General features: G+C 39.7%; 2 protein-coding genes across 2 annotated transcripts; one reads left to right on the top strand and one right to left on the bottom strand.

The window, feature by feature from the left end:
- Positions 1-1,817: 1,817 nt before the first annotated feature.
- Positions 1,818-20,855, top strand: zgc:64106 (uncharacterized protein LOC393348 homolog). Its single transcript, XM_039798048.1, has 6 exons — positions 1,818-2,074; positions 6,348-6,587; positions 9,039-9,128; positions 9,256-9,444; positions 16,990-17,099; positions 19,463-20,855. The coding sequence occupies exons 1-6, from the start codon at positions 1,918-1,920 to the stop codon at positions 19,640-19,642; spliced, it is 966 nt and encodes a 321-aa protein (XP_039653982.1). The 5' UTR covers positions 1,818-1,917; the 3' UTR covers positions 19,643-20,855.
- Positions 20,089-22,948, bottom strand: mlnl (motilin-like). Its single transcript, XM_039798049.1, has 5 exons — positions 22,794-22,948; positions 22,023-22,153; positions 21,227-21,325; positions 20,932-21,037; positions 20,089-20,214 (listed from the first exon to the last, which is right to left on the bottom strand). Exons 2-5 carry the CDS (start codon positions 22,140-22,142, stop codon positions 20,207-20,209), a joined length of 333 nt encoding a protein of 110 aa, XP_039653983.1. The 5' UTR covers positions 22,143-22,153; positions 22,794-22,948; the 3' UTR covers positions 20,089-20,206.
- Positions 22,949-24,493: the final 1,545 nt, after the last annotated feature.

Genomic DNA, 24,493 nt, shown 5'->3' with positions numbered 1-24,493 from the left:
CAAAACACATCTATCTAAGTGATTATTTGGTTATCTTGTTAATACTGACAACGCTATATATGTTGTAAAGCAAGAAATGACATGGATTCTGCTATTTCTTCGTTTTTGAGTTTTCATCTGGCCTTGCGGACAACATTTCTTAAAATGTTATGGTGTGATTGCGCTTGGTTTCTGCGTTTGGAGAGGCATCTCACACTAGGTCGAACACTGATTGTTCACTGCTACATTTTAGTTGAATTTAAGTGTCGGGGCATTCCTCCACCGTCTGTCTATTGTGTTCCAAGACAGCCGTGCTGCGAGTGGATTTCATAAGGGCGAATTGTTAAATTATTAAACTGTAATTTTAAATCTGCTTTAAAAATAAACATAGGCTATAGCCATGTTTTGAATATAATGTTCAACTTCGGCAGCTTTAGCCTACCTATGTGCTAAAACATACATGACTGAGGAAGCCTATAGTGACGAGTCCATATCAACCAGTGTTGAATTTATTTCCCAGTGTCCTTTGCTGAATGGTCTCAATGTTTATTGTTTTATTTCATGTGAATACTAGTTTACTAGAGGAGTAACTTAGTATTTGAAGTAGGCCTAATGCAGGAAGTGGGCATTTAGTTTGCTTATTGTGTTTCCACAACAATGTTAGTGAGTAAATCTACTGAAATGGCCACCACACCATAATAGAGGAGTGTGATGTGTAAGATGAGAAAGCAGAGGTTAATGCCTGCATTTCACAGCTGAAAACAATCAAAGGGCGTCTATGCATCTCTGCCTATCGCAAACTAGCACATAGGCTAATGGCCAAAATACATTTCTTATCTGCTACTACACTATGACCCACCCAGACCTCTCAGGTCGTCTGGGACAGGTCTACTTGTTGTCTCCAGAGTCAGAACTAAACAGGGGGAAGCGGCGTTCAGTTTTTATGCTCCACATATCTGGAACAAACTCCCAGAAACCTGCAGGTCCGCTGCAACTCTCAGTTCTTTTAAATCTAAGCTAAAGACCTATCTTTTTGATGTTGCTTTTCGTTAAATAATCTATTTTATTAACTTTAATTTCTTATACTGCACTGTAACTTTTATTCTTATATTGCACTATCAATTTTATTCTTGTTTTAATTTGTTTATTATTCTTGACTTTGATTGTTTTTAAATTGTTTTTAATTGTGTTCTAACTGCTCTTTAATGTTTTATGTAAAGCACTTTGAATTGCCTTGTTGCTGAAATGTGCTATATAAATAAAGCTGCCTTGCCTTGCCTAGGCTAGGCCTGTCAATAGATTGCTGGAGGGTCGTTCCTTTTTTTCAAGGTCATTTTGGAGGGTCATAGAAAAATTAGTAGGCTACGGGCGAGGTGAGGGTCAAGCCTATTTAGACAAAAGATCCCAAAACTCCTCCGGTGGCCCATAAAATAAATAACGAACAGTCCTAGGCGCCAATTAAATAGTTTTATTTCTTTTCAAATTAACATTTCGATCTGCATGAGGAAGATCTTACTGCAGACCGAGACATACCTAGGAAAATGACTTATAACCAAATAAATCCCTCGAGATACCACTACTATCTCATGTAGGCGATCACTATATGTGACGATATCTGCTGACAAAACAGATCTGACCTGTGAATCACAGTGAGCTGTGTTTTTCTGCTCAGGTAGCCTACAGTAAGGCATTGTGAAGAATCATTAAAACCGGGTGTTTTTCATGACGGGGTATCCATTTCAACAAAAGCACAGACCCTCTGAGCCAAAGGGATTGTGCCCCTCCTTTGATAAATCCCCCGCTGGTTTACTGTTAAGGTTTTTATTTAGGCACACCTACTTTGCGTAGAATTTAGACGCAGGCATATAGCCTACTGGCCAGCTCCTCCCGGGTTTCTTTTTTATTTCTTGCTGACAGACGCTCAACTCAGGCTGCGCAATGGGTTGGCTGGATATACTTTGGAACCCGGTCTGGGCAATTTCCACGGCGCTGCTGGCGCTCGTTGTGCGCATGCAGCGCCGAGGACGCTGGGATCCAAATGCCTGCACCGTTCGGCTGAAAGGGAAGACTGCTATAGTGACAGGAGCCAATACAGGTTGGTTCATTCTAATATACAGAATTATCACACAGGCACTATTTTTCCACTTCTAAAGTCCTGATACAAGTGTTTCCTTAAAGAACGTATACTTTGGAATTTACAGGAAATGGCAGGAAAGATAATCAGACTTTTCTGAGACCACGACTGTAACATGTTAACTATTAACACACTCTGTAGTGCTTTTAAACAGAACTTGCAGTACATAACTAGGTCACGATTTGTGTGTAGATTTTACTGTTATTGTTTAAGTGGCTGTCGAGCTAGATTAAACATGGTATTCATGAATTAACCCTGCTGTTGTCCTCGGGTCAAATTTGACCCATTTTGAAAAAGTTTCTATATCAGAAATTTGGGTTTTGTTTCAACGTGGATGGTTCCATACAACGCTCTTCATAAGTTTTATTCAATTCCATAGCATTTGAATTTTTTTACACACATAAAAACGTGAAAAGGTGCAGAAAAAGACGTTGGGAAAAAGTGACAAAAACATCCGTGCATCGGTTACATTTTAACACAAGGGTTAAGCTGCTTCAGAGCAAGATATCATGGTCTGTTTGTTGATTAAACATGTTAATGAGCATGACAGAAAAGAATGTAAAACAAGTTTTGCTAGTGGAACAAGGCTTAAAAATGTAATTGTTGTGGCATCTTCTTGCTGCTATAGGCTAGTAGGCTATCACGTTTCTGAATAACTCTACTTTAGTATCCTACTCACCTGCAGAATGGCAGATTAGTTTCTAATTGCTTGCCTTGTCACTTTTACTAATACCTCATTACTTTATTATTACCTTACCATTACTCAGCATTTTGTGCCCCCTCAAATAACAAGTTAGAGGTGTTCTCTCTCCCAAGCACTTGTGCTTTCACTAAATCTGTGCTATTCATTTTTATTTAAACTAAATCCTTTTTATTATAAGTATACAGCATATTTGTGTACATATTTGTACTAAATTATATGATTATATGATATATATGAGGTTTTATACTGTGTGGATTGTACCATTAGATTGCAGGCAGTGGTGGAAGAAGTATTCAGATCCTTTACGTAAACTACTAAAACCACACTGTAAAAATACTCTTACAAGTAAAACTCCTGTATTGAAATGCTTAACTTAAGTAAAAGTATGTAAATATCATCAGTAAAATGTAGTTTCTTAAAGTATTAAAAGTAAAGTACTCAATGCTGAAAAATCCTCACATTTTAGAAACTATCACAATCTGTCAATCTACTGTTTATTCGGCTAATCATTTCAGCTGTACGTGTAGGCCTATGTGTTGTTGGGTAATTTCATTTCTAATAAAACATTTGTTTTGTGTGCAAAAATCTTAATTTATAAAGTAACTAAAGCTGTCAGATTTAATGTATCCTAGTGGAGTAAAAAGCATTATATTTCCCTCTGAAATGTAGTGGAGGGGAGATCAAAATCTAGGATATGGACCGTGTATCATCAATCTGCTTAATTGTGGTGAAATTGTCACAGGGATAGTCAGTGGGGGTTGTGAATATGCAGTATCTCACAAAAGTGAGTACACCCCTCACATTTTTGTAGATATTTCATTATATATTTTAATGGGACAACACTGAAGAATTACACTTTGCTACAATGTAAAGTATTAAGTGTACAGCTTGTATAACAGTGTAAATGTGCTGTCCCCTCAAAATAACTCAACACACAGCCATGTCTAAACCGCTGGCAACAAAAGTGAGTACACCCCTATGTTAAATTAAAATAGCCCCACATCATCACATACCCTTCACCATACCTAGAGATTGGCATGGGGTACTTTCCATAAAATATTCTCTCAATGCAAATCAAACCAGCTATTAGTTAACTGAAATAAAACCATGCCAATCTCTAGGTACACTCTAAAAACTCCTGGGTTATTTCACCCAGTTTCTGGGTTATTTGTGTTGGGTTAAAATGATGGGTTATTTTTTCAGAGAGTAACCATTTTCTGGGTTATAGGCAAGGGGGTAAGCTTCACTTCAGAACTCGAACCTCCGATGGCGCCATTTTGTTGCTACAAAGGTATCACCTCCTGTTAGCATTCCACTGACCGCCACTTTTTTTTACGTCACTTGACTGCGAATAACTTTACATCTGAAGCGTTTAAAGACTATTTGTCCATTGTTTAGTTCTAAAGAAACACGACAACGTATAAAAGGCTCCATTACCTTGTACCTCACGTTATGGCTCCGTAGCAGACGTTTTTGTAAAAATAGGCTAACGATTGGGTCATAACCAAGTGACTTACTGTCGCACAGTAGAGGAATTACCGTATAGTACAGGAGAAGCTCGCAGGCAGTTTCGACTTACATTAGCTTGTTAGTTAGCAATAATTAGCCTGTGCCTATGTTATCTCCTTACATATACCTACGCTCTCCGTCTCTGTAAGATTGGGAATGATTGAGATTTCTCTTGGCACAGCTACCAGAAGACTTACAACTTTCAGACACGTTGCTCACGTCACATTTACGTTGTCTCTCTCGGTTGGAGGCTGCTCAATAAAGCTGGCCATCACCGGAAAAGTGCTTCTAATATCCTTCACTGGTCTCCGTCCAGAGCAATGGGGTCTATTGGTCCATTATATATATGTCAATGGTTATAGGGCTAATATTTTGACCCAATTCCTGGATTGTTTGGGTTGCTGGGTTATTTTTCAAAGAGTAAACCATGTTCTGGGTTATAGGGTTCTCTCTCTCTCTCTCTATATATATATATATATATATATATATATATATATATATATATATATATATATATATATATATATAATGTATTTTTTGTTGGAGGGATGTATTTTATGGAGTTATTATATTATCATGTCAACATAGTTTACAATATGAACAATCACACTTGTGTGTTGTGTACATTATGATAAAACAGTATCACCAGTATTTGTAGGAGAAATAAAGTGACACACCCTCTAAACATGGATATATTAATTAAGAAATAGAAGAAATAAGTTAATATATTAAACACTTGCCCCTATAACATACACATCGTCTGCCAGAAATTCAGAAGAAGAGGAAGTAGAAACACCTCCTTCCCTCTCTACCCCGTAGAAGAAGAACGCTCCCTCTCTCAGAGGAGGGTCAGGACTGTTGATACATTGTATATTGTCATTTCAGAGGAACTACTCATCCCGTAAACCACCGCACACTAGAGGAGTAACTTAGTATTTGAAGTAATGCAGGAAGTGTACATTTAGTTTCCATGCTTATTGTGTTTCCACAACAATGTTATTGAGTAAATCTACTGAAATGGCCACCACACCACCAAAAAGAGTAACCCAATTTTCTGGGTTGAAATAACCCAGAAATTAGTTGGTCCATTTTTAACCCAGGAGTTGGGTAAAAAAACAAACCATAATGGGTTATTTTTGACCCAGGAGTTTTTAGAGTGTATGGTGAAGGGTATGTGATGATGTGGGGCTATTGTAATTCCAAAGGCCAAGGGAACTTTATCAGGATGCATAGTATCCTGGATCCATGAAATAACTGGCCTTTAAAAATAAAAATCTGCCTGCCTCTATGGGAATTTAACATAGGGGTGTACTCACTTTTGTTGCCAGCGGTTTAGACATTAATGGCTGTGTGTTGAGTTATTTTGAGGGGACAGCACATTTACACTCTTATACAAGCTGTACACTTAATACTTGACATTGTAGCAAAGTGTAATTTCTTCAGTGTTGTCCCATTAAAAGATATAAAGTATCTTTTGTGAGATACTGTAGATATTAAGTGTTCATGTGATCACAGTAGTATTTGTTTGTACTGAAGTAGTAGATCACATGACAAGGTAAAGATACGTTTGGGACAAATCATTTAGGACTGCTTTTCTTTTTTTGTGATTAACAATTTTTATTTTTTTAACAACATACAAAACATACAATTCGCAACATGAACAACCCCCCCCCCCCTCGTCATCACCACCCACCCAGACAAAAATCAAGAAAAGATGATACATAATATTCAAGACCATGCTACAAAAGCCATCTTGAACTGTAGTTTATAAGTGCTTTATCAGCAGGAAAACATAAAGTCTGAGTTTCCTTTTTTTTCTTCATAATCGTAGTAGTAACCAACTCTATCTCCTTTAACATCTGAACTTATGTTCTCCAAGAACCACAGACTTTTGCACCACAATTATAACATGTCTAAACATGGGTAGTTGTTAATGGAGCCTAGGTCACCTGTTGATTGCTATCTGCTATATGGACATATTTTGTAATCAATTATTGCAAAGAAATAGTTGCTCTCTTCTAGGAATTGGGAAGTCAATTGCCTTGGACTTTGCACGCCGTGGGGCCCGTGTTATCCTGGCCTGTCGAAGCGAGGCCCGGGGGACAGCAGCACTTAAAGAAATCAGGGAGAAAACAGGAAACCGTGACATCCACTTGCGTCTGGTGGATCTGTCTTCTCTGGACTCTGTCAGGGAATTTACTAAGAGGATTCTTGAAGAGGAGAAAGCTCTCCACATCCTTGTCAACAATGCTGGAATATCAGGTGATACATGCACACACAGCATAAATGGAATTATTAGTTTTGGAGCTTCACTGGGCAGTTTTGTATTTCGTGGACGACAATTATCAAAGAGAGTTAACTGAATTGTCAAAACCCAGAAACTACACAGCATAACAAGTCAATACCACAAGGCACAAACACATGTTCATTCATGCTAGTTTGGCTTCACATGAGCTGAATCCTTACATGAAAGTATAATGATAGAATGAAAAACATTCCAACAAAAAGAACAACCAGTCCCCATGTGGAACACATCTGGAAGCAAAGAACAGTTTGTGACCAAAAGAGTTAGGCATACTGACACCCACTGCTGTTTTTTTGGACCAGTAATTCAACCCATACAGCTCAAAATGGCTAGCCTGTTATGCATCATCAAACTTAAGCCCAGCAAAGTTAGTTTCTCAGGCTTGACACCAGAAGACATTATACAACTGTTCAGCATGGAGAGTACTCTATCTTTGGTTGTTGCATCAGTACAACAAAAAATAACAGAAATAAATACACATAAGTATAAAAAGTAACACAAATAAATAAGAATAGAGAATAAAAAAATACATTAGATTGAGTATTTGGAGACAAATTATATGTGAAAGTGAATGCTGCTGATAAAGTTACATTAGTATGATTAACAGCAGCTAAGTCGACGGATGTAAACAGTGCACACCAGACTAATATATATGTTTAAGTTATGGTAATGGTACTCAGTGTTTGTCTGTATTAATAGAATATAGCGCAGGACTCAATGTTGTATATCAACATATAACATGATACGTTAAGAGAGACAGGCTGAACTAGGTGCTAACTTTAGGTGCATGCAATATCTTAAAGGTTTACCTTTACCTTAAAGGTCCCATGGCATGAAAATTTCACTTTATGAGGTTTTTTAACATTAATATGAGTTCCCCCAGCCTGTCTATGGTCCCCCAGTGGCTAGAAATGGCGATAGGTGTAAACCGAGCCTTGGGTATCCTGCTCTGCCTTTGAGAAAATGAAAGCTCAGATGAGCCGTTTTGGAATCTGCTTGTTATGAGGTCATAACAAGCAAGGTTACCCCCTTTCTCTGCTTTGCCCGCCCAGAGAATTTGGCCAACCCATGAGAGAGAGACATCATGGCTTTCAAACGAGAAAAGTGGCAGTTGGTCAAGGCCACACCCCCACCCTCCACCTTGCCCCCCCTCTCTCCTCCTCAATAGCTTCAGACACAGAAATGGCACGTTCTGAGGAAAACTCATTGTAGGACTGGCTCTAGTGGCTGTATTTCTGCACCAAAGCTGAATTTCGGGAAAGAGACTTCAGATACAGTATTAGGGGACCACTAAGGTCTATATAAAAGCATCCAAAGAGCACCATGTCATAGGACCTTTAAAGGAATACGCCACCATTTGTTGAAATAGGGTTATTCACCGTCTCCTCTATATTTACATAGGTGGGCAAACACATTTTTGTCCCGCCGAGCCCAGTCAGGGCAGCGTGGTCCAGTAACCCAGAAGGGTGACTTTGTGCCGCGGGTAGCTGATATCTCTGTGCCCGAGCCTATGGAAGCCCACACCGCTATCTCCCTACTTTATTGTCACATACGCATACATGTAGCGAAATTCATTCTCTGCATTTAACACATCCCTCAAGGGAGCAGTGGGCAGTTGGCAGCAGTGGGCCCGGGGACCAACTCCAGATCTGAGCCAGTGCCATCAAGGGCTGACTGGAGAACCTAGTACATGTTTTTGATGGTGGGGGAAAACCGGAGCACCCGGAGGAAACCCACGCAAACATGGGGAGAACATGCAAACTCCACACAGAAACAACCCGTAACGACCTGGATACGAACCCAGAACCTTCTTGCTGTGAGGCCACAGTGCTAACCATTGGGCCACCATGCTGCCCATGCTTGTTTCACTGTCCACACGCACCTGTGTGCTGCCTAGGTGATCGCGGCGCAGAACAACATCGCTCTGCTGTTTCCGCCATGACCGCACCAAGATGTCAGCTCAAGGAGACGGCGCTCCGCAGGCTGCTGCTGCGCCTCCCCAAGGCTCGGCTCCAGCTCCACTGTACCGCCCTCCTCCCCCCTCCTCCCCGCCAAAGGGGGAGGTCACAAGGGCGCGAATGAAATCTTCACGACTGCGCATGCGCAAGGGATAAACCCAATAGCAACAGATTTTAGAGGGCTGTGCCTATACTCATAGAATCTGGAGTTACAATACATAACTATCGGTATAGAATAACATAATATATAGTAGCACAACAATATAACAGTATACTGTATATGAGACGTATAGTTGTAATGTTTATAATGCATTATGCCAATGTGAAGTACTCCAAAGTATAGAAGTACAAATGTGTTTGTTTGTGCATATTTATGTGTACATTTGTATATAATATAATTTGTAAAATCCAATTTTATTTGGATATAACTTTATTTAATTTTACCATCAGGTTTACCCAGGCAGATAACCAAAGATGGCTTTGACGTTTCTTTTGCCACCAACCACCTGGGACCATTTCTTCTCACCAACCTGTTGCTGGGTAAGACTCTGATATATACAGCAGGTATATTGTGGATATGAAATCCCGATTACCTGTAATATACTTATTATTTGTCTTTCATTTTCTTTCTCTGCTCCTCGCTCTGCTTGTCTGGGATTCACTCCAGACCTGATGCAGCGTTCAGCTCCAGCGCGTATTGTCACCCTCTCCTCTGTCAACCATGTGAAGGGTCAAGTGGACTTCTCTCATTTTCATGGCGAGAACCTGACTTACCACAGGGATAATGTCTACAACCACACAAAGCTGCACAATATCATCTGTACCAACGAGCTAGCACGCAGGCTAGAAGGCACAGGTAGGCTAAAATCAAGATTTTTATGATTATCATCCATTAGTATAGTGAATGCATTAGGGGTACACGATTCAGAAAATGTCACGATTTGATATCGATTTTTAGGCTCACAATTCGATTGAAAATCGTTTTTTTTTATTCCTAAACGATTCTCGATTTAAAAAAAAAAAAAAAAACGATTCACAGTATGTACATTTTTTTTACTTTTCCCATGTGATTGCATGTAGACATACATGTACAGTTTAAAAGAAAACAAACACAACAAATAAAATGTAGTTTGATATTACTTTATATGTGTTCATACAAAAATAAAAACTTTTGCAACTAAAAACTGCAAAGTGCCAAGCTCTGACCAGCTTTCAAATACATTTAATTCAAGTATAAAATAAAACAGTTAAATAAAAAGAGCTTTTTTCGTTCAGAGTTCAGGGGGAGTTTAGAGCATTGAAAGAGTGCGTTGGTTGACTGGCATGTTAGGTACTTTAGGTTGTTGTTCGTCCACGTCTTTAATGTTAATCTCTGGGTGATGGCGTACCATGTGAGTTCTCAAGTTTGTGGTGTTTCCAAAATACTTAACTTTCGCTTTGCAAAGCCTGCATATAGCATGATTCCTATCAAGTTCTGTCTTCCCCTCGAGGTTATAAAAGCCGAAATGTGCCCAAACTCTCGCCTTCATTGAGGATCGAGCAGGTTCAGGTTGAGTAATTCTTTCTGTGAGGTTTGCCATTCTGTGAGGTTTTGCCATTGCCACCGACTAAACTACTTCTGCTGCACTTGTTCTTCTTTTGATTATAACAAGAGTGCCCAGGCGTCAGTGTGAATTCGACGCAGCGCCATGTATTGGAATGGCGAACTAAACTCATTTCAGGACAATAAATGTATTTTCTTTTAAATATGAATTGATTTTTGGAATTCTATGAATCGATTTGGAATCGGTAGAGCTTGAATAGCGATACGAATGTGAATCGATTTTTTTTTTTGCACACCCCTAGAATGCAAGGTCTTTCCTGTTGAAGAAGTGCTGCAGAAAGTAACGTCAAGTAAATTTTATTTATATAGCCCAATATCACAAATCGCAAATTTGCCTCAAGAGGCTTTTCAATCTGTACTACACTCTGGGCCTAATTTACTAACACTAGCGCAGTTTGCGCTGCGTCTGTTTATGCGAGTTCGGTAATAACGCACGCTATGCTTCCACATTTTGCGTAGTATTTATCAACCCTGACACCCATCAGGCAATCAGCGTCTTTCTCCGCCCACTATACCGTAAATTGCGCTGTAACAAAGCGGTACTTGTGCTATGATATGGCTGAGTGCAGACTGCAATATTCCCACTGCTGATGCTATGACTGTTTGAAATGATCCTGATGCCAATATTTGTAATGTTGCGAGGAATTTAACAACTGCGAGAATGGGATGTGAACGCTGAGTGGGAGATTCAATGTCATCTTTGATTTCTTCCAGTAACTCTAATATTGCATGGCTGCTTGATCTGTAACACTAAATGATGTTGTGTTCACTGACAAAGTGTGATTCTTGTATTAAAAATATTTTCAGCCTCGCCTATGTCTTCGTCTTGCTCAAATTACTGTTGCCATTTCACCAGCGGCATAAAGGTCTACGAGGAAACTTCGATTGCGGGCTGGGTTTTAGACCTGCTTTAAAGAGGCGGAGAATTTCCCCGCAGAATAGAGGCGCTCTTACTGACAGTCTTTGTAAATACCACGGAATATATAATTAGGTGCACTTTGTGCTTATCCTCCCACCTTTTGGGTGGAACTCCCACTTTCCCCACGACCCTCCGACGAACGCATATTGAAAGCGCAACTTGTCTCTTCTCGCTCATGTGGCAGACAATCGGCGATTTTACCCAAGTGCGCCCTGTTTGTAAATAGCCCGCATCGGTTACGTCTGTCTTTGCGACCAATTAGCGCCTGGAAACAGGCGCAAACGGCTTGATAAATCTAGCCCTCTGTCCTTTACGACCCTCGCTTCAGCTGAGAAAAAGTTCCCAAAAAAAAGCTTTTAATTAATGGGTAAAAACCTCAGAAAGAGAAACGGAGGAGGGATCCCTCTCCCAGGACGGACAGATGTGCAACAGATGTGTGTACAGAACAACCAACATAATAAAATCACAGTATAAACAATCCAAATGATAAAACTATACATAGAATGTAAACCTATGAAGAAAATGGATCCAGGATAATGTCAAGCAGCTTCCAGGTTTCGCCAAACAGATTCAGTGCATACGGAAAGTATTCACAGCGCTTCACTTTTTCAACATTTTGTTATGTTATAGCCTTATTCCAAAATGGATTAAATTCATTTTTTCCCTCAAAATTCTACACATAATACCCCATAATGACAACTTCAAAAAAGTTTGTTTGAGATTTTTGCAAATTTATTAAAAATAAAAAAATGAAGAAATCACTTGTACATAAGTATTCACAGCCAATTCAGTTGATTGGACATGATTTGGAAAGGCCCACACCTGTCTATATAAGGGCCCACAGTTAACAGTGCATGTCAGACCACAAAACAAGCATGAAGTCGAAGGAATTGTCTGTAGATCTCCGAGACAGGATTGTCTCGATGCACAGATCTGGGGAAGGCTACAGAAAGAATTCTGCTGCTTTAAAGGTCCCAATGAGCACAGTGGCCTCCGTCATCCGTAAATGGAAGAAGTTTGGAACCACCAGGACTCCTAGAGCTGGCCGTCCCTCTAAACTGAGTGATCGGGGGAGAAGGGCTTTAGTTAGGGAGGTGACCAATAACCCGATGGTCACTCTGACAGAGCTCCAGTGTTCCTCTGTGGAGAGAGGTGAACCTTCCAGAAGGACAACCATTGCTGCAGCACTCCACCAATCAGACCTGTATGCTGCCCTGCAAAGGCAAAAGACCTTAACTCGCTAGAGTGTGAAACTGAGAAAAATGACTTTAAAGTTTTTGTTCTGTCCAGACAAAAGTATTATAGGTAGAACTCCCAAAATGTGACAACTAGTTGTTATAATGAAGAAATGTTTGTATGCAAAAAAATCTTGAGTTCAAAATTGACCTTTGACCCTTGTTTGGCAGTTACTGTACTCTGCCTTTGTATCATGTGCCAAAAACAAGGAGTCATGCAAAGGCAAAAGGCAGTAACTGACATATAATCAATATTTGCTTGCTGTTCACCATACTTACATCCATTATAAGAACACCTAACCAAGGTCTAGTCATCATGGTATTTGTTTTAAATTATATAGAAGACATTTGGTTGTTCCTATTTACTGCTATAATGATCAGGATAGTGTGGCAACACTAACACAGTTGAACAGCAGTGTTTCCTCTAGGGGATTTTTTTAGCAGTGGGGGCAGATCTGTCGCACTTTCGGCCCGCTGGCAAATGTTTTACGTATTAAACAGAACTGACACTTCGCTGCAACACAAACAAATATATTTATTCACCTCTATTCACACACAATGAGGCATATTTTGATTTCGTTTTGATTGAACTGTAATTTTGAGGAACTGTAGGTCTACAAAATTAATTTTACAAGAACTTCTTCATAGGGAAACCAAAACCCAAAGTAGGCTATAGTATGAAACCATTCATAATGAAACTAATTGCATATTTGCCTCAGTGGCAAAGTTGGCAGCCTTGCAGTGTGCATTTGATTTTTCTTGGCTTTTGGAAAAATAACTCCAAGGCTGGGTTACACTAGAACGGCCAGGACGGTCATTTTGAACCGTTTTGAAATTTATGTGTAATAACTTTGCTTAATAAAAAAATACAATCCTGCTGGTACCTGACTTTTCCTAAAAGAGTCTGTATTTTCATTTAAAATAGTTTTTATATACTGTACATTACACAAAAGGCAAAGAAAATACAATCACTTTGACCTATTTTGGCCATACTGTCATATTGACCGCTCGGATTTTCGCGGTTTTGTTTTTAATCTTTTGCGTGGTTGAAGATGCATCTTGGTTGCTTAGTAATAATCATAGCCTCTGTCAGAGAAACGTAACTAGCGGTCTTAAGTAACAAGTGTGGGCAATGCATCACCGATGGGCCGAAGGCAAAGCCAGAGTCGGTAACGTAGGCTACGGCGTGGATGGTTCTGAATCAGAAGAAAAGCACCGGGCGATCGCTCTGTGAAAGGCGCAGTAGGCCTACACGTAGACGGTAGCTGTCTACGTGTTCATATAACTTTATACATGCTACAACTGGCTGGAATCATTGCACACAGCTGAGAGCGGAGTTTATGGAGGAAAAAAAGGGCAGCGGCGCTGGTCCGAGCGCTGCGCGCTCGCACCGCAGAACCGCAAATCGGAGGCAGTGCCTGCCAGGTTAGGTTAGGTTATAAATGTTCAAATAGCATACTTTTAATTGTTATTTGGCTGTGAATTATGTTGAATGAATTTCCCCCAATATGTTTCATGAATGTATGAAATAATCACAGTTTAGCCTACTAGGCCTATGCCATGATATGATATCAAGGGCGTTGTATTGAATCAACAGCCACGTGCAATTTAGCTAGCAGGTGAAGGTGAAACTAAAATGTGCGAGAACTATAGACTAATACAGGCTTAAATGAACTGACAATATAAGTTATACGACTTACAGTTGTCAAGAATGCACACATGCCATCTCAACCGGGTCCTCCGGACAGCGAGTGGCGCGCGTGCCCACTCGTTGCGTTGTGAAGCGCGTGTCTGCGCTATTCTCCGTCGACGCGCTCTTTACAATCACTGCTGATAGACGGCTTTTTGTATATATATTTCTGATACCGTGGCGGGAGAAATCTAACCGTGGCGGTCCGCCACTTGCCAATCAACATAGAGGAAGCACTGAACAGTATGACAGCTGCAGTACAGTATACAGTATGAATAAATACAAGAAATATTTTCTCAATAAAGATAATTTAATTATAATTGAATACAAAGGTATATTTATTGTTTAACAATAAATATATAATGTTTAACACTTTTGCAAGGCACTGTATCTGTGTCATATTCTCATTAGGGGCTGAGCCCCCCTAAAGGTCTGATCCTAGAACCGCCCCTGGTTAAGGGTTAAGGGCCACCAAACTGCTCAAGATGCACAGTCAACAAACTCGACTTGGATTACTACTTTTTAATTCTGAGATAACATTTAGGTTAGCATACTTTGTATGGACGTTAGCAATAACTATCTTAGTGCTTTTATGGATTTGTGTAAGATTTGACATGAACACCTGCAAGAAGGAAATATGGCTCAAACACGTATGGATTGTTGTGGATACAGCAGATGACGTGCTTTGCTATGGATTATATCTTCCGTGGATTATATCGGATTGCATGGAAAGGTAGGATGCCTGTGTATTTAATGATTCGTTTTCGGCGTCTGATGTGAGGCTCCGCAAAGTGAGGAGGTGTGTCAGCATCACCGTTAGCGCTACGTGAAGTACGGGCATCTGGTAAGGATGCCCCCTGGGCGCCTCCCTAGGGAGGTGTTCCAGGCACGTCCAGCTGGGAGGAGGCCTCGGGGAAGACCCAGGACTAGGTGGAGGGATTATATCTCCAACCTGGCCTGGGATAGCCTCGGGATCCCCCAGTCGGAGCTGGTTAATGTGGCTCGGGAAAGGGAAGTTTGGGGTCCCCTGCTGGAGCTGCTCCCCCCGCGACCCGATACCGCATAAGCAGGCGAAGATGGATGGATGGATATTATATTTTCGTTCTTTATTTCTAATAAATTTGTAAACATTTAAAAAAAACTTTTTTCATGTTGTCATTATGGGGTACTGTGTGTAGAATGTTTACGAAAAAGTAATTTAATCCATTTTGGAATAAGGCTGTAACATAAGGAAATGTGGAAAAAGTGAAGCGCTGTGAATACTTTCCGTATGCACTGTAGGACCTGGGCCTCACAACCTCCTCACCACCATGGAAACCTGGAAAGTGGACAGGCATGGATAGGTAGCCAATGAAGGGAAGCTAAAAATGATGTCAGGTTTTCTAGTTTCAGTTAGGATTCTTGCTGTAGTGTTCTTAATCAATTGAAGACTTTTAGTACCAGTGGTGGAATGTAACTAAGTACATTTACTCAAGTACTGTACTTAAGTACAAATTTGAGGTACTTGCATCTTTTCTTTTCATACCACTTTCTTCTACTACTCCACTACATTTCAGACAGAAATATTCTATTTTTTACTCCAATACATTAATCGGACAGCTTTAGTTACTAGTTACTTTACAAATAAATAGTTTTTGCACACAAAACACATTTAGCTTAAAGGGGTGATAGAGTGATTATATAGGGTATTTCACACTGTTCCTTAAGGTCTCCTAATAGGGTATTTAACATTGGTTGGGCTGAAAATGGCACAGGTGCTATTCTTTTTGGCCCTTATGCATCCTTGTGTAATGGCTCTATTTGGAATGACAGATTTTCTTCCAAATATGGTATGCTTATGAATATTTAGATGAGCTGCGCGCTGACTGGTTGAGGAAGTCAGCAAACCCGGCCGGCAGCCGCCACCTGTCCCAGCAGATTGTGGAGCTCGTAAAGTCTGACACTGTCTTACCAAATTTGCAATTAGACATCAATTTTCATAAAACGGCCCATATTTGAGCTTTACATAGTTGATTTCTCGCATAAAAAAGTCTTAAAAGTGAATTTTGTAATGGAATAGCAGATCTGCACGACCTAGATTTAGAAGACTAACTGACCTCAGATCAGTTAGTGGGCTATGTAAATTTTGGGGCGTTACAAAGATAGAAGGTAGAGCCAAATGAGGAGGAATTGGGATGTTGACGTCAACTTTCAGCTTTGTTGAGATTCGCCCGTTTTCAGCAGCAGTTAAAAAAGGTGATATTTGCAGAGGAAAGAGGTGTCAATGGGATTTTGAGGTTCTATGTATGTCCTATTCACCCTCCAAACTGTAATTTTTCAACAATGACAGGGTAAAATCGGTTTTGCATTCTATCACCCCTTTTAAAAAATACAATGGTTTATCATAAATTAAACTACCTAACAATATACAGGCCAACAGTTTGCTACAGCTGACCTGATTAGCTGATTAAACACTAAGTGGATTATCAGAACTGTTTTGATCGTTTCCAGTTTCTAAAATGAAAGAATTTTTATGCATTGAGTACTTTTAATACTTGAAGTAAATTTTCCTGATGATACTTACAGACTTTTACTTAAGTAATTTCTTAATGCAGGACTCATACTTACTACACATAATGTGGTATTATAACTTTTACTTAAGTAAAGGATCTGAATATTTGTTCCACCACTGTTTAGTACTAGCATGTAACATGCCTGACAACAAAACGTTACAATAATCCAGCATACAAAGGCGTGAATTAGTTCACATGCTGTACGGTCCTACACAGAAAGTGTATGGCAATGCAAATGTAAGGCAATGGCAATTTGTTTCTGTCAAACATTGTAGCTTTTATAAAAGCAGCTGAAACTGATTTTCCCCTTTACAGAGGAAAGTCTGCATCATAGACTTGTTGAGACTGACTATCTGTACAGTGAATGTATCTGTGTGTGCCTCTGTGTTTATGTTCCTGTAGGTGTCACTGCAAACTCTGTCCACCCTGGTGTTGTTATGACAGATGTAATGAGACACTACCCATTCATGTTTCGTTTTCTTTTCAACTGTATTGGAATATTCTTTTTCAAGGTGAGTACATTGTTGCATTTTAATCGCAGAGTCACTGTCCACATAATTTTTCCACTGTCATGTCTTGCCCCTGTCCAGGTTGAATTTGATTGGTTATTGTTCATGAACCTCCTCCTGTTATACAAATGCTCTCTCACCCAGTGTTAGTTTACAGAGTAAAGTTAGAGGCTGGTTTGGCAGAAGCAATATTGTGAATTTTTCACCCGTCACACTGATAGTCTGTGTGCTGAGCTTGCTCAGTGAGAAAGGCATATGGTTCAGGTAGGCCTACAACAAGACTCAAGTCGGCTATTCCCTTAACTTAAGCAATTTAGTATTAAATAAATACACTTCATTAAAGGCATGTGACCTTCCTGTTTACCTTCCTGTTGTGTTCCAGTTAAAACAGACCTACTTACAAGTAATGGATTTGGGATTCCTTAGCTTGAAATTATACACAGTCACAGATATAGGGTACATGAAAAAGCAAAAACTTTGTCCCAAACCTTGATCATAAGTCAGGATGTTTGCTAATGAGCAACTGCAGCTGAAACATCGGGTCTAGATTTCTGCAGTAATGTTTTAATAATTAGCCTTGGCAGCCAGAACACACAATGTTCAAACCAGGTGACTAATTCCAGGAAAGGTATGACCAGTGCTTTGTCACAGCCTATTAATAGAAGACATCTGATAATACAAACTAAATTAAGAACAGTGCAAGCAATCATTAATCTAAGGATTCTTCTTCAGAACAGGCTTTGTCCCAGACTTCCAGTTAACCAAATGTAGCAAACACTGTCAGTACTAGGAATGCCAGTGATTTTTGTTGTTTTATTGGTTTTGGCTCTGTACTCCAGCACATTGAATTTAGAATTAAACAATCACAATGAAGTGCTGGCTTTCAGCTTTAATTCAGTGTGTTTTCATCCACATACGATGAACAGTGTAGGAACTCCATAGGCCTACCTTTTTAATTCATATTTTAATTTGAATCAGTTTAAGGAGACAAATATTTTGACAAGCTAAAGGATGAAGCAAATATTCTATTTTGTTATTGAGTTTATGAGTTTGGCAAAGTTATCTCTGGTAAACTTCCCCAAATCCACTAAAGAGCAGGACGTCGCTTACATTACCCTAAACTCTGATAGCGATTAGTAGCATGGTTGATGTTACACTAGCTCCCATGCTATGGATGCATCAATCCTGAAAGAGGCTTTCTTTAACATAACTTTTAACCCCACATAATAATGTAGCTAGCTAATGATATGCTTACTCTTGGCGTTGGATACTATATAACTATATACTATATATATAACAAGTTACTCTAGGTAGCTAATTGGCATGGTAAGCTGACAATAGCTGCCTACGTTGGAGCAGACAACATGTTTGAACCATTCCTTACACTTTTGCACTTGTTTTGCAAAGTTGATAAAGAAAGACAGGACCTTCCGAACCTTTTGTAGCATGCACACCGCGTTAGCATGTTTGCTACAGTGTCTCTCTGTTTAGAAATGACTTGAACTATATACTTGGGAGCCATTTTTACTAGCAGCCAATCAGTGGCTTGAGTGTGAGGGCCACAGATTGGGGTAGGAGGTCGGAAAGTACTGAGAGATGCATTCACCAAAGTACAGTAGTTGCTGAGATCTGGGAACAAACTAACATCACTACAAAGTCAGACTGCGCAAAAGAAACTCACTGAGACCTGAGATCATACAGGGTTAAATGAGTCAACAGTTTAGCCATATTAGCTAAGCGCTTTCATTTAGAGGTGAAACTGAAAGAGTGAAGAAATATTGCTTATAATCCCTGATTGCACAGAAAAAATGTGAACTGTGAAAACTGTGTGTGCACACTACGGTAAGCACGGTAAGGGCAAAGTTGAACTAAGGTCTGTTAACGGTGATGAATGTTTACAAGACAACATTTTAGCGTTACAATTTAACAGTTCAACTTTGCTTTCTCTTCCAAATGAGTTTGGTTAACTGGGTTTGTTTGAAAAAGTGTCTGGTTGAAAGATACTTGTATTCCCTGGCATGCACTGATAATAGCATCATGCAGTGTGTCACATGTAATCATGGCTGCACACATACACACAGCTTTCACATCACTTTCACATCTGGGATCTATTGCCATTGTTTGTGTCTGTTTTTAACCATTCTCAGAGTTCACTCTTGACCTAGCCCTTATCCTTCTGATGTTCATCTGTGATGTGTATCAGTAGCAGCAAACTATGTTAACCATCTGGTTATACTAAACACACATCAGAGCAGAGATTGCACAAACTTCCCGGTTGTATATTTGCACTTGCAGAGCTATATATGTGTCATTTCCGTTGACTGTACCCTCACATTTCCTCCTCACCATTCTTGTCTTCCTCTCAGTCTCCAGATGAGGGTGCATTCAGCCCAACCTTCTGCGCAGTATCAGAGGAAATGGAGGGGATAACTGGGAAGTATTGCGACAGCGACTGCTCCCTGGTTCTCCCCGCCCCTTTAGCTCGAGACGCTGCCCTCGCGGTCAAGGACTTTGAGATCTGTATGAGGCTGACATCAAAGCTCTGAAACAAAGCTATCAGGCAAAGGGGCTTGATAACAGAAAAGTGGTCAAATTCCACCCTCTTACCGCAATTTTTGAGTGAACAATTCTGACATAATGTGTCTTTAAAAATCATCAAGTGAAGTTACTGAATTCATTTTTTATAATTAATTTGAAGGGATATGAACTGACATGTTTTTAAGAGAAGCACAAATGAATCATGTTATATATTTGTAAATGGCAAAGCTTTGTCACTTGCACATGTGTGAATAACAGGCCAAATATGTTTAATCACTTACTTTTCATATCAGCTATCATATAGTCTGAGTAATTCTCATTCATGAAAATAAATATGTAAACTATATATGTATATTAATGTTTTCACGAAAGTCGGGTATGTGAATGAGTGAAATGAAAGTTTCCTGAGACATGCTGACACCATGTGGCCAAATATATCACAATGACAACAGAATAAGTGGCACAATCACTTCTCTTTATTTACTGATTAATTAAAACACAATAAAACATTTGGCATTCGGTGCTTTTTGAAGAATTTGTACAGCGTTCATCACATGGTGTCCTCGGCTTCGCTACTTGGCTGCAGAGACACAGATAGTGAGAGAACAGCATGGTCAAAGAGGTTTTTAGTACAGTTCTGTCAGGTCCATAAAGTCAAGAACACACATGACAAAAAAAATGATTTAGGAAATTTTTATTGAATAATTGCATTTCAGCTAATAAATTCTGAATAAAATGTTGGCGGTATGGCTCTGTTCAGGGAGTCCTCTGACCTTTCATGAGCACCATGAAATAGCAGAGAGTCAGAGGACAGCAGCAGCATTAGGGAACGCTCACACAGTTTAGGACTGTGTGAGCTGAACTATTCCCCCACATGAACAGAGCAGCAACGATGACATAGAAGCAAATGACACGTTATACACGACAAGGAGGAGCTGGGGAGGTGGTGGGCGGCAGAGAAGCGAGCAGCAAGCAGGTAGGAGCAAACTGAATCTGCTTTAAATAGGGCGTCCTGTTTGAGTGTAGCCATTGAGCAGCGAGGGGTGTTGACCAGCTGATGCGCTAATCCAGATCAGCTGATGAGACCGTGTTGATGGCCAATAGCATTAGCAGCGTCTTGACTACCTGGCCTGCCAGAACTGACGCTGACGCTCAATTACTTGTACAAATAAGTGTTTGTCTTCTAATCCTCTTTGGATAATAAAAGAAGATACAAGACCATGTTGTTAGTCTGCAAATAAGCTTCTTTTTTTAAGCAAATGTGTCACTACATCTACCACCACTCAAACACATGTACCTTTCTGATGTTCCTCCACTATCTCATGGATGATCTCTTTGAGCACCAGAGCCACATGATCTAGCTGTTTGGGTGAAAGTCGGACGCCAATCTCCACTGTTTCATCCTGGACACACAGAAGAATTGTTAATAGCTTCCATTCAATGACACAATTATTTTTGGGAAAACAGCAATGATGTTGGGGGTGAAGGTTGTGTGTGTGTGTGTGTGTGTGTGTGTGTGTGTGTGTGTGTGTGTGTGTGTGTGTGTGTGTGTGTGTGTGTGTGTGTGTGTGTGTGTGTGTGTGCGCGCTCACAGGATTTTCACCACGTTCCACCCGAGAAAGCTGTTGGACTGCATCCTCTTCAAACTGACCGTTCGATCGAGGCTCCATGTCCTTTCTACCTTCTCTCTCCTGCAGCACAGGCAAACAAAACGCATTATTTGCACAAAAATGAAAACTACTGTAATACGGAATGGACTTGCAACCTTTGCAAAACTAAACACCAAACTGAAAAAAACTCCATTCCATCTTTCCTGTTGGATAAAATGGACAAAATACTACTGAAATTTAAATAATGTGTCAATGTTGATATGCTTTTGGTACTAGGGCTGCCACTAATGATTATTTTCATTACTTATGTTGATTGATTAATTGATTAATTGTTTGGTCATAAAATTAAAAAAAACAACAGAAAAACGCCTATTCCAATTTTGTAAAACCCAAGGCGTTCATCAAATTGGTCAACCAACACGCCAACACCGCAAGATGTTCACAAAAGACAAAGAAAAGGAGCAAAGCCTCATAACTGAGCAGCTTAAACAAATAAAGGTTTGACGTTTTTACCCTGAAAAATGATGCGATTATTTGATTATCAAAATATGTGTCTAATTGTTTCAGATCTGTGTTGCAAACAGTTTATTGTGCAAAAATGAAGTTAAGTAATTAAACTGGTGCTCAATAGGTAAAGCCACAGGACAATATAATGTAAGACAAAGCTATAATGAGTTAAGCACTAGTATGACTGCATTGAAAAGACATCAGACATCCCTATTAAACTGTCACTCAGCTCTACTTTGGCTCACTGTTCAATCCAACACGAGCTGCTTACCTTCATCAGCATCATCTCCTTTGGACTGAAGAAGGTGATGTGTCCCTCAGTCCTCTCAGCCAGCAGCGCCACCAGGCACGCCAACACCAAGCAACCAGCCACTGCTCCACGCATGCTCATTCTGCTCCGTCCTGGATAAATACACACACGCACATGCATATACACATATACTGTAGGCATACATGCAGAACAATAGGCTCATGCAAACATACAGTATACAGTCAGTGAGTCCACAACAACAGGAGTGAGTGGCACATGAGGCAAGGCCACTTACAGAAATTAGGGAATGTTTTTAGCAGTGGGAAGGAGAGGCGACAGTCAAACATACAGTACATGAGTTGCAGTATGTGTGTGTGTGTGTGTGTGTGTGTGTGTGTGTGTGTGTGTGTGTGTGTGTGTGTGTGTGTGTGTGTGTGTGTGTGTGTGTGTGTGTGTGTGTGCTAGAAACAGTAACTAAGTTCAGAGTAAAGGGGTATTCCATGTTATTATGCAAGAGAAACATTAACAAATAAATAGTAGATAGGGAAAGGGAGAGGCAGGAGGAGGGGCGAGAAGTGTGGAAGTCAAAAACAATAAACTGCTCCACTAACAAGCGAGATAAGAGACCAGAGTGGACCAGCCATACTACATACAACAGCAAGACAGCTCTGTACACAAAAGAGAATGAAGACAGGACGTCAAAGCGGAGAAAGACAGGAGTAACAGAGAGTGGGGGAAAGCCCAAGAGACAGAAAGAAACAGTGACGCAGAGAAGCCATGTGTTATACTCACGGGGTGTGTCAGCTTTGGACAGTTGTTTTAGGAAGTGTGCTTTAAGATGAGCAGAGTTCCACCGGTCTGAGCGTCAGCTTGTCCCAGTTAGCCTTTATATACTCACCCCCTTCTTAACAGGCTCATTTAAGCACTCTCCTCCATGCTCCGGGAAACATATTACTCAGGAATCTGGCTTTTCTTTATTAGGGCAGTAAGCTTATCATGCTGCATGTGTGAAGGCCTTTGACCAGATAGACAAAAAGACACGTTGATGAAGATAATAAAGAACTCAGATTGTAAATAATCAATACCACAGTGTAGAAATACTCTGTTTCAAGTTAACGTCATGTGCTCAAATTTTTACGTAAGTAAAAGTACAAATGCATTAGCATCGACATATACTTAAAGTGCCACAAGCAAAACTCATTAAGCAGAATGACCCGCTTCAGAATAATGCATATTATAATTATTGGATTATAATTATTGATGCATTAATGTGTGTTAATGTGGTGTTATGAAGCTGGTACAGATGGAGCTAATTTCAATTACTTTATATACTTCATCTGCCGGGTAGCATGTGAACTTCCCCTGGGGATCAATACAGTTTTTATCTCAATCTATTATATTACATCCTAATTTATTTGTTGATTATATTTTGTATTATTAATCTGAACATGCAAACTAACTAGTAACTAAAGTTATCAAATAAATGGATTGGAAGGTATAAAGTAGCAGAAAATGAAAATTCTCAAGTAAAGTAAAAGTACCCTTAAAATAGTACAGAACTTGAGTAAATGCACTTAGTTACTTTCCACCACTGCAACCCTTCGGGATATAATTAGGAGGTTTGTGTGAGCTATAGGACGCACTTGTTCGACACATACTGAAGTCATGTGATGTGATACTACAGTAAATTAATTGTAGAGTTGGATGAACAAAGAAATCAGAAATTCAGTCTCATTTATTTATATTCTAGTCATTTAACCTTAGGAGGAAGATAAAAACTAACTCAATCATAACTCATCTTAACACAGATACTGCCTTCAACATTCATTTGGTTTGCCAAGTTAAATATCGAAAAAAAATTATTGTGATTAATAAACTGGACTTTAATTGTGTGTGTGTGTGTGTGTGTGTGTGTGTGTGTGTGTGTTGTGTGTGAGTGTGTGTGTATGTGTGTGTGTGTGTGTGTAGCAGCCAGGAGATGATGTGTCGAGGTCTGTCATAAATTCTCTGCTCTAAACTAATATCCAACACAATGTGACATTTATGACCTGCCAGTAATTTATGCTTGTGTATAAACAGACCCACATGCATCTGTTCCTCTGAAACCTCATGGCCCTAAAAGATCTTTAACAATGCTTTTTCCTACGTATGACATGTAGCCTAACTGTTTTCCTACATGATGGTGAAATGTTATCGCAGACTAGGTTTATTCTGTTGTCAGAATACTCTGCAGGAGTGGACAATTAAAAACATTGCCACTGTTGTATCTGGTTTATTGCAATTCAAGGATAAGAGTACAGCTTTGTATCTCTTCTGTAACACCACAATGACGCACAAGCTCTTGTTACATTTTTCCATCTCCTAGGTTCTTTATGATGAGCTCTTGACTTTTACTTTTTAATAACAGCACTTTAACCATACTGTAGTCAGTGTTTTATGTCAAACTGTTGAGTTCAAAAAAGTTAAAACAATGCTGATCTTTGATATCAATG

Source organism: Perca fluviatilis, chromosome 4, assembly GCF_010015445.1.
Source record: "Perca fluviatilis chromosome 4, GENO_Pfluv_1.0, whole genome shotgun sequence".
Lineage (NCBI taxonomy): Eukaryota > Metazoa > Chordata > Actinopteri > Perciformes > Percidae > Perca > Perca fluviatilis.
This window is presented reverse-complemented; position numbering and strand designations above follow the sequence as displayed.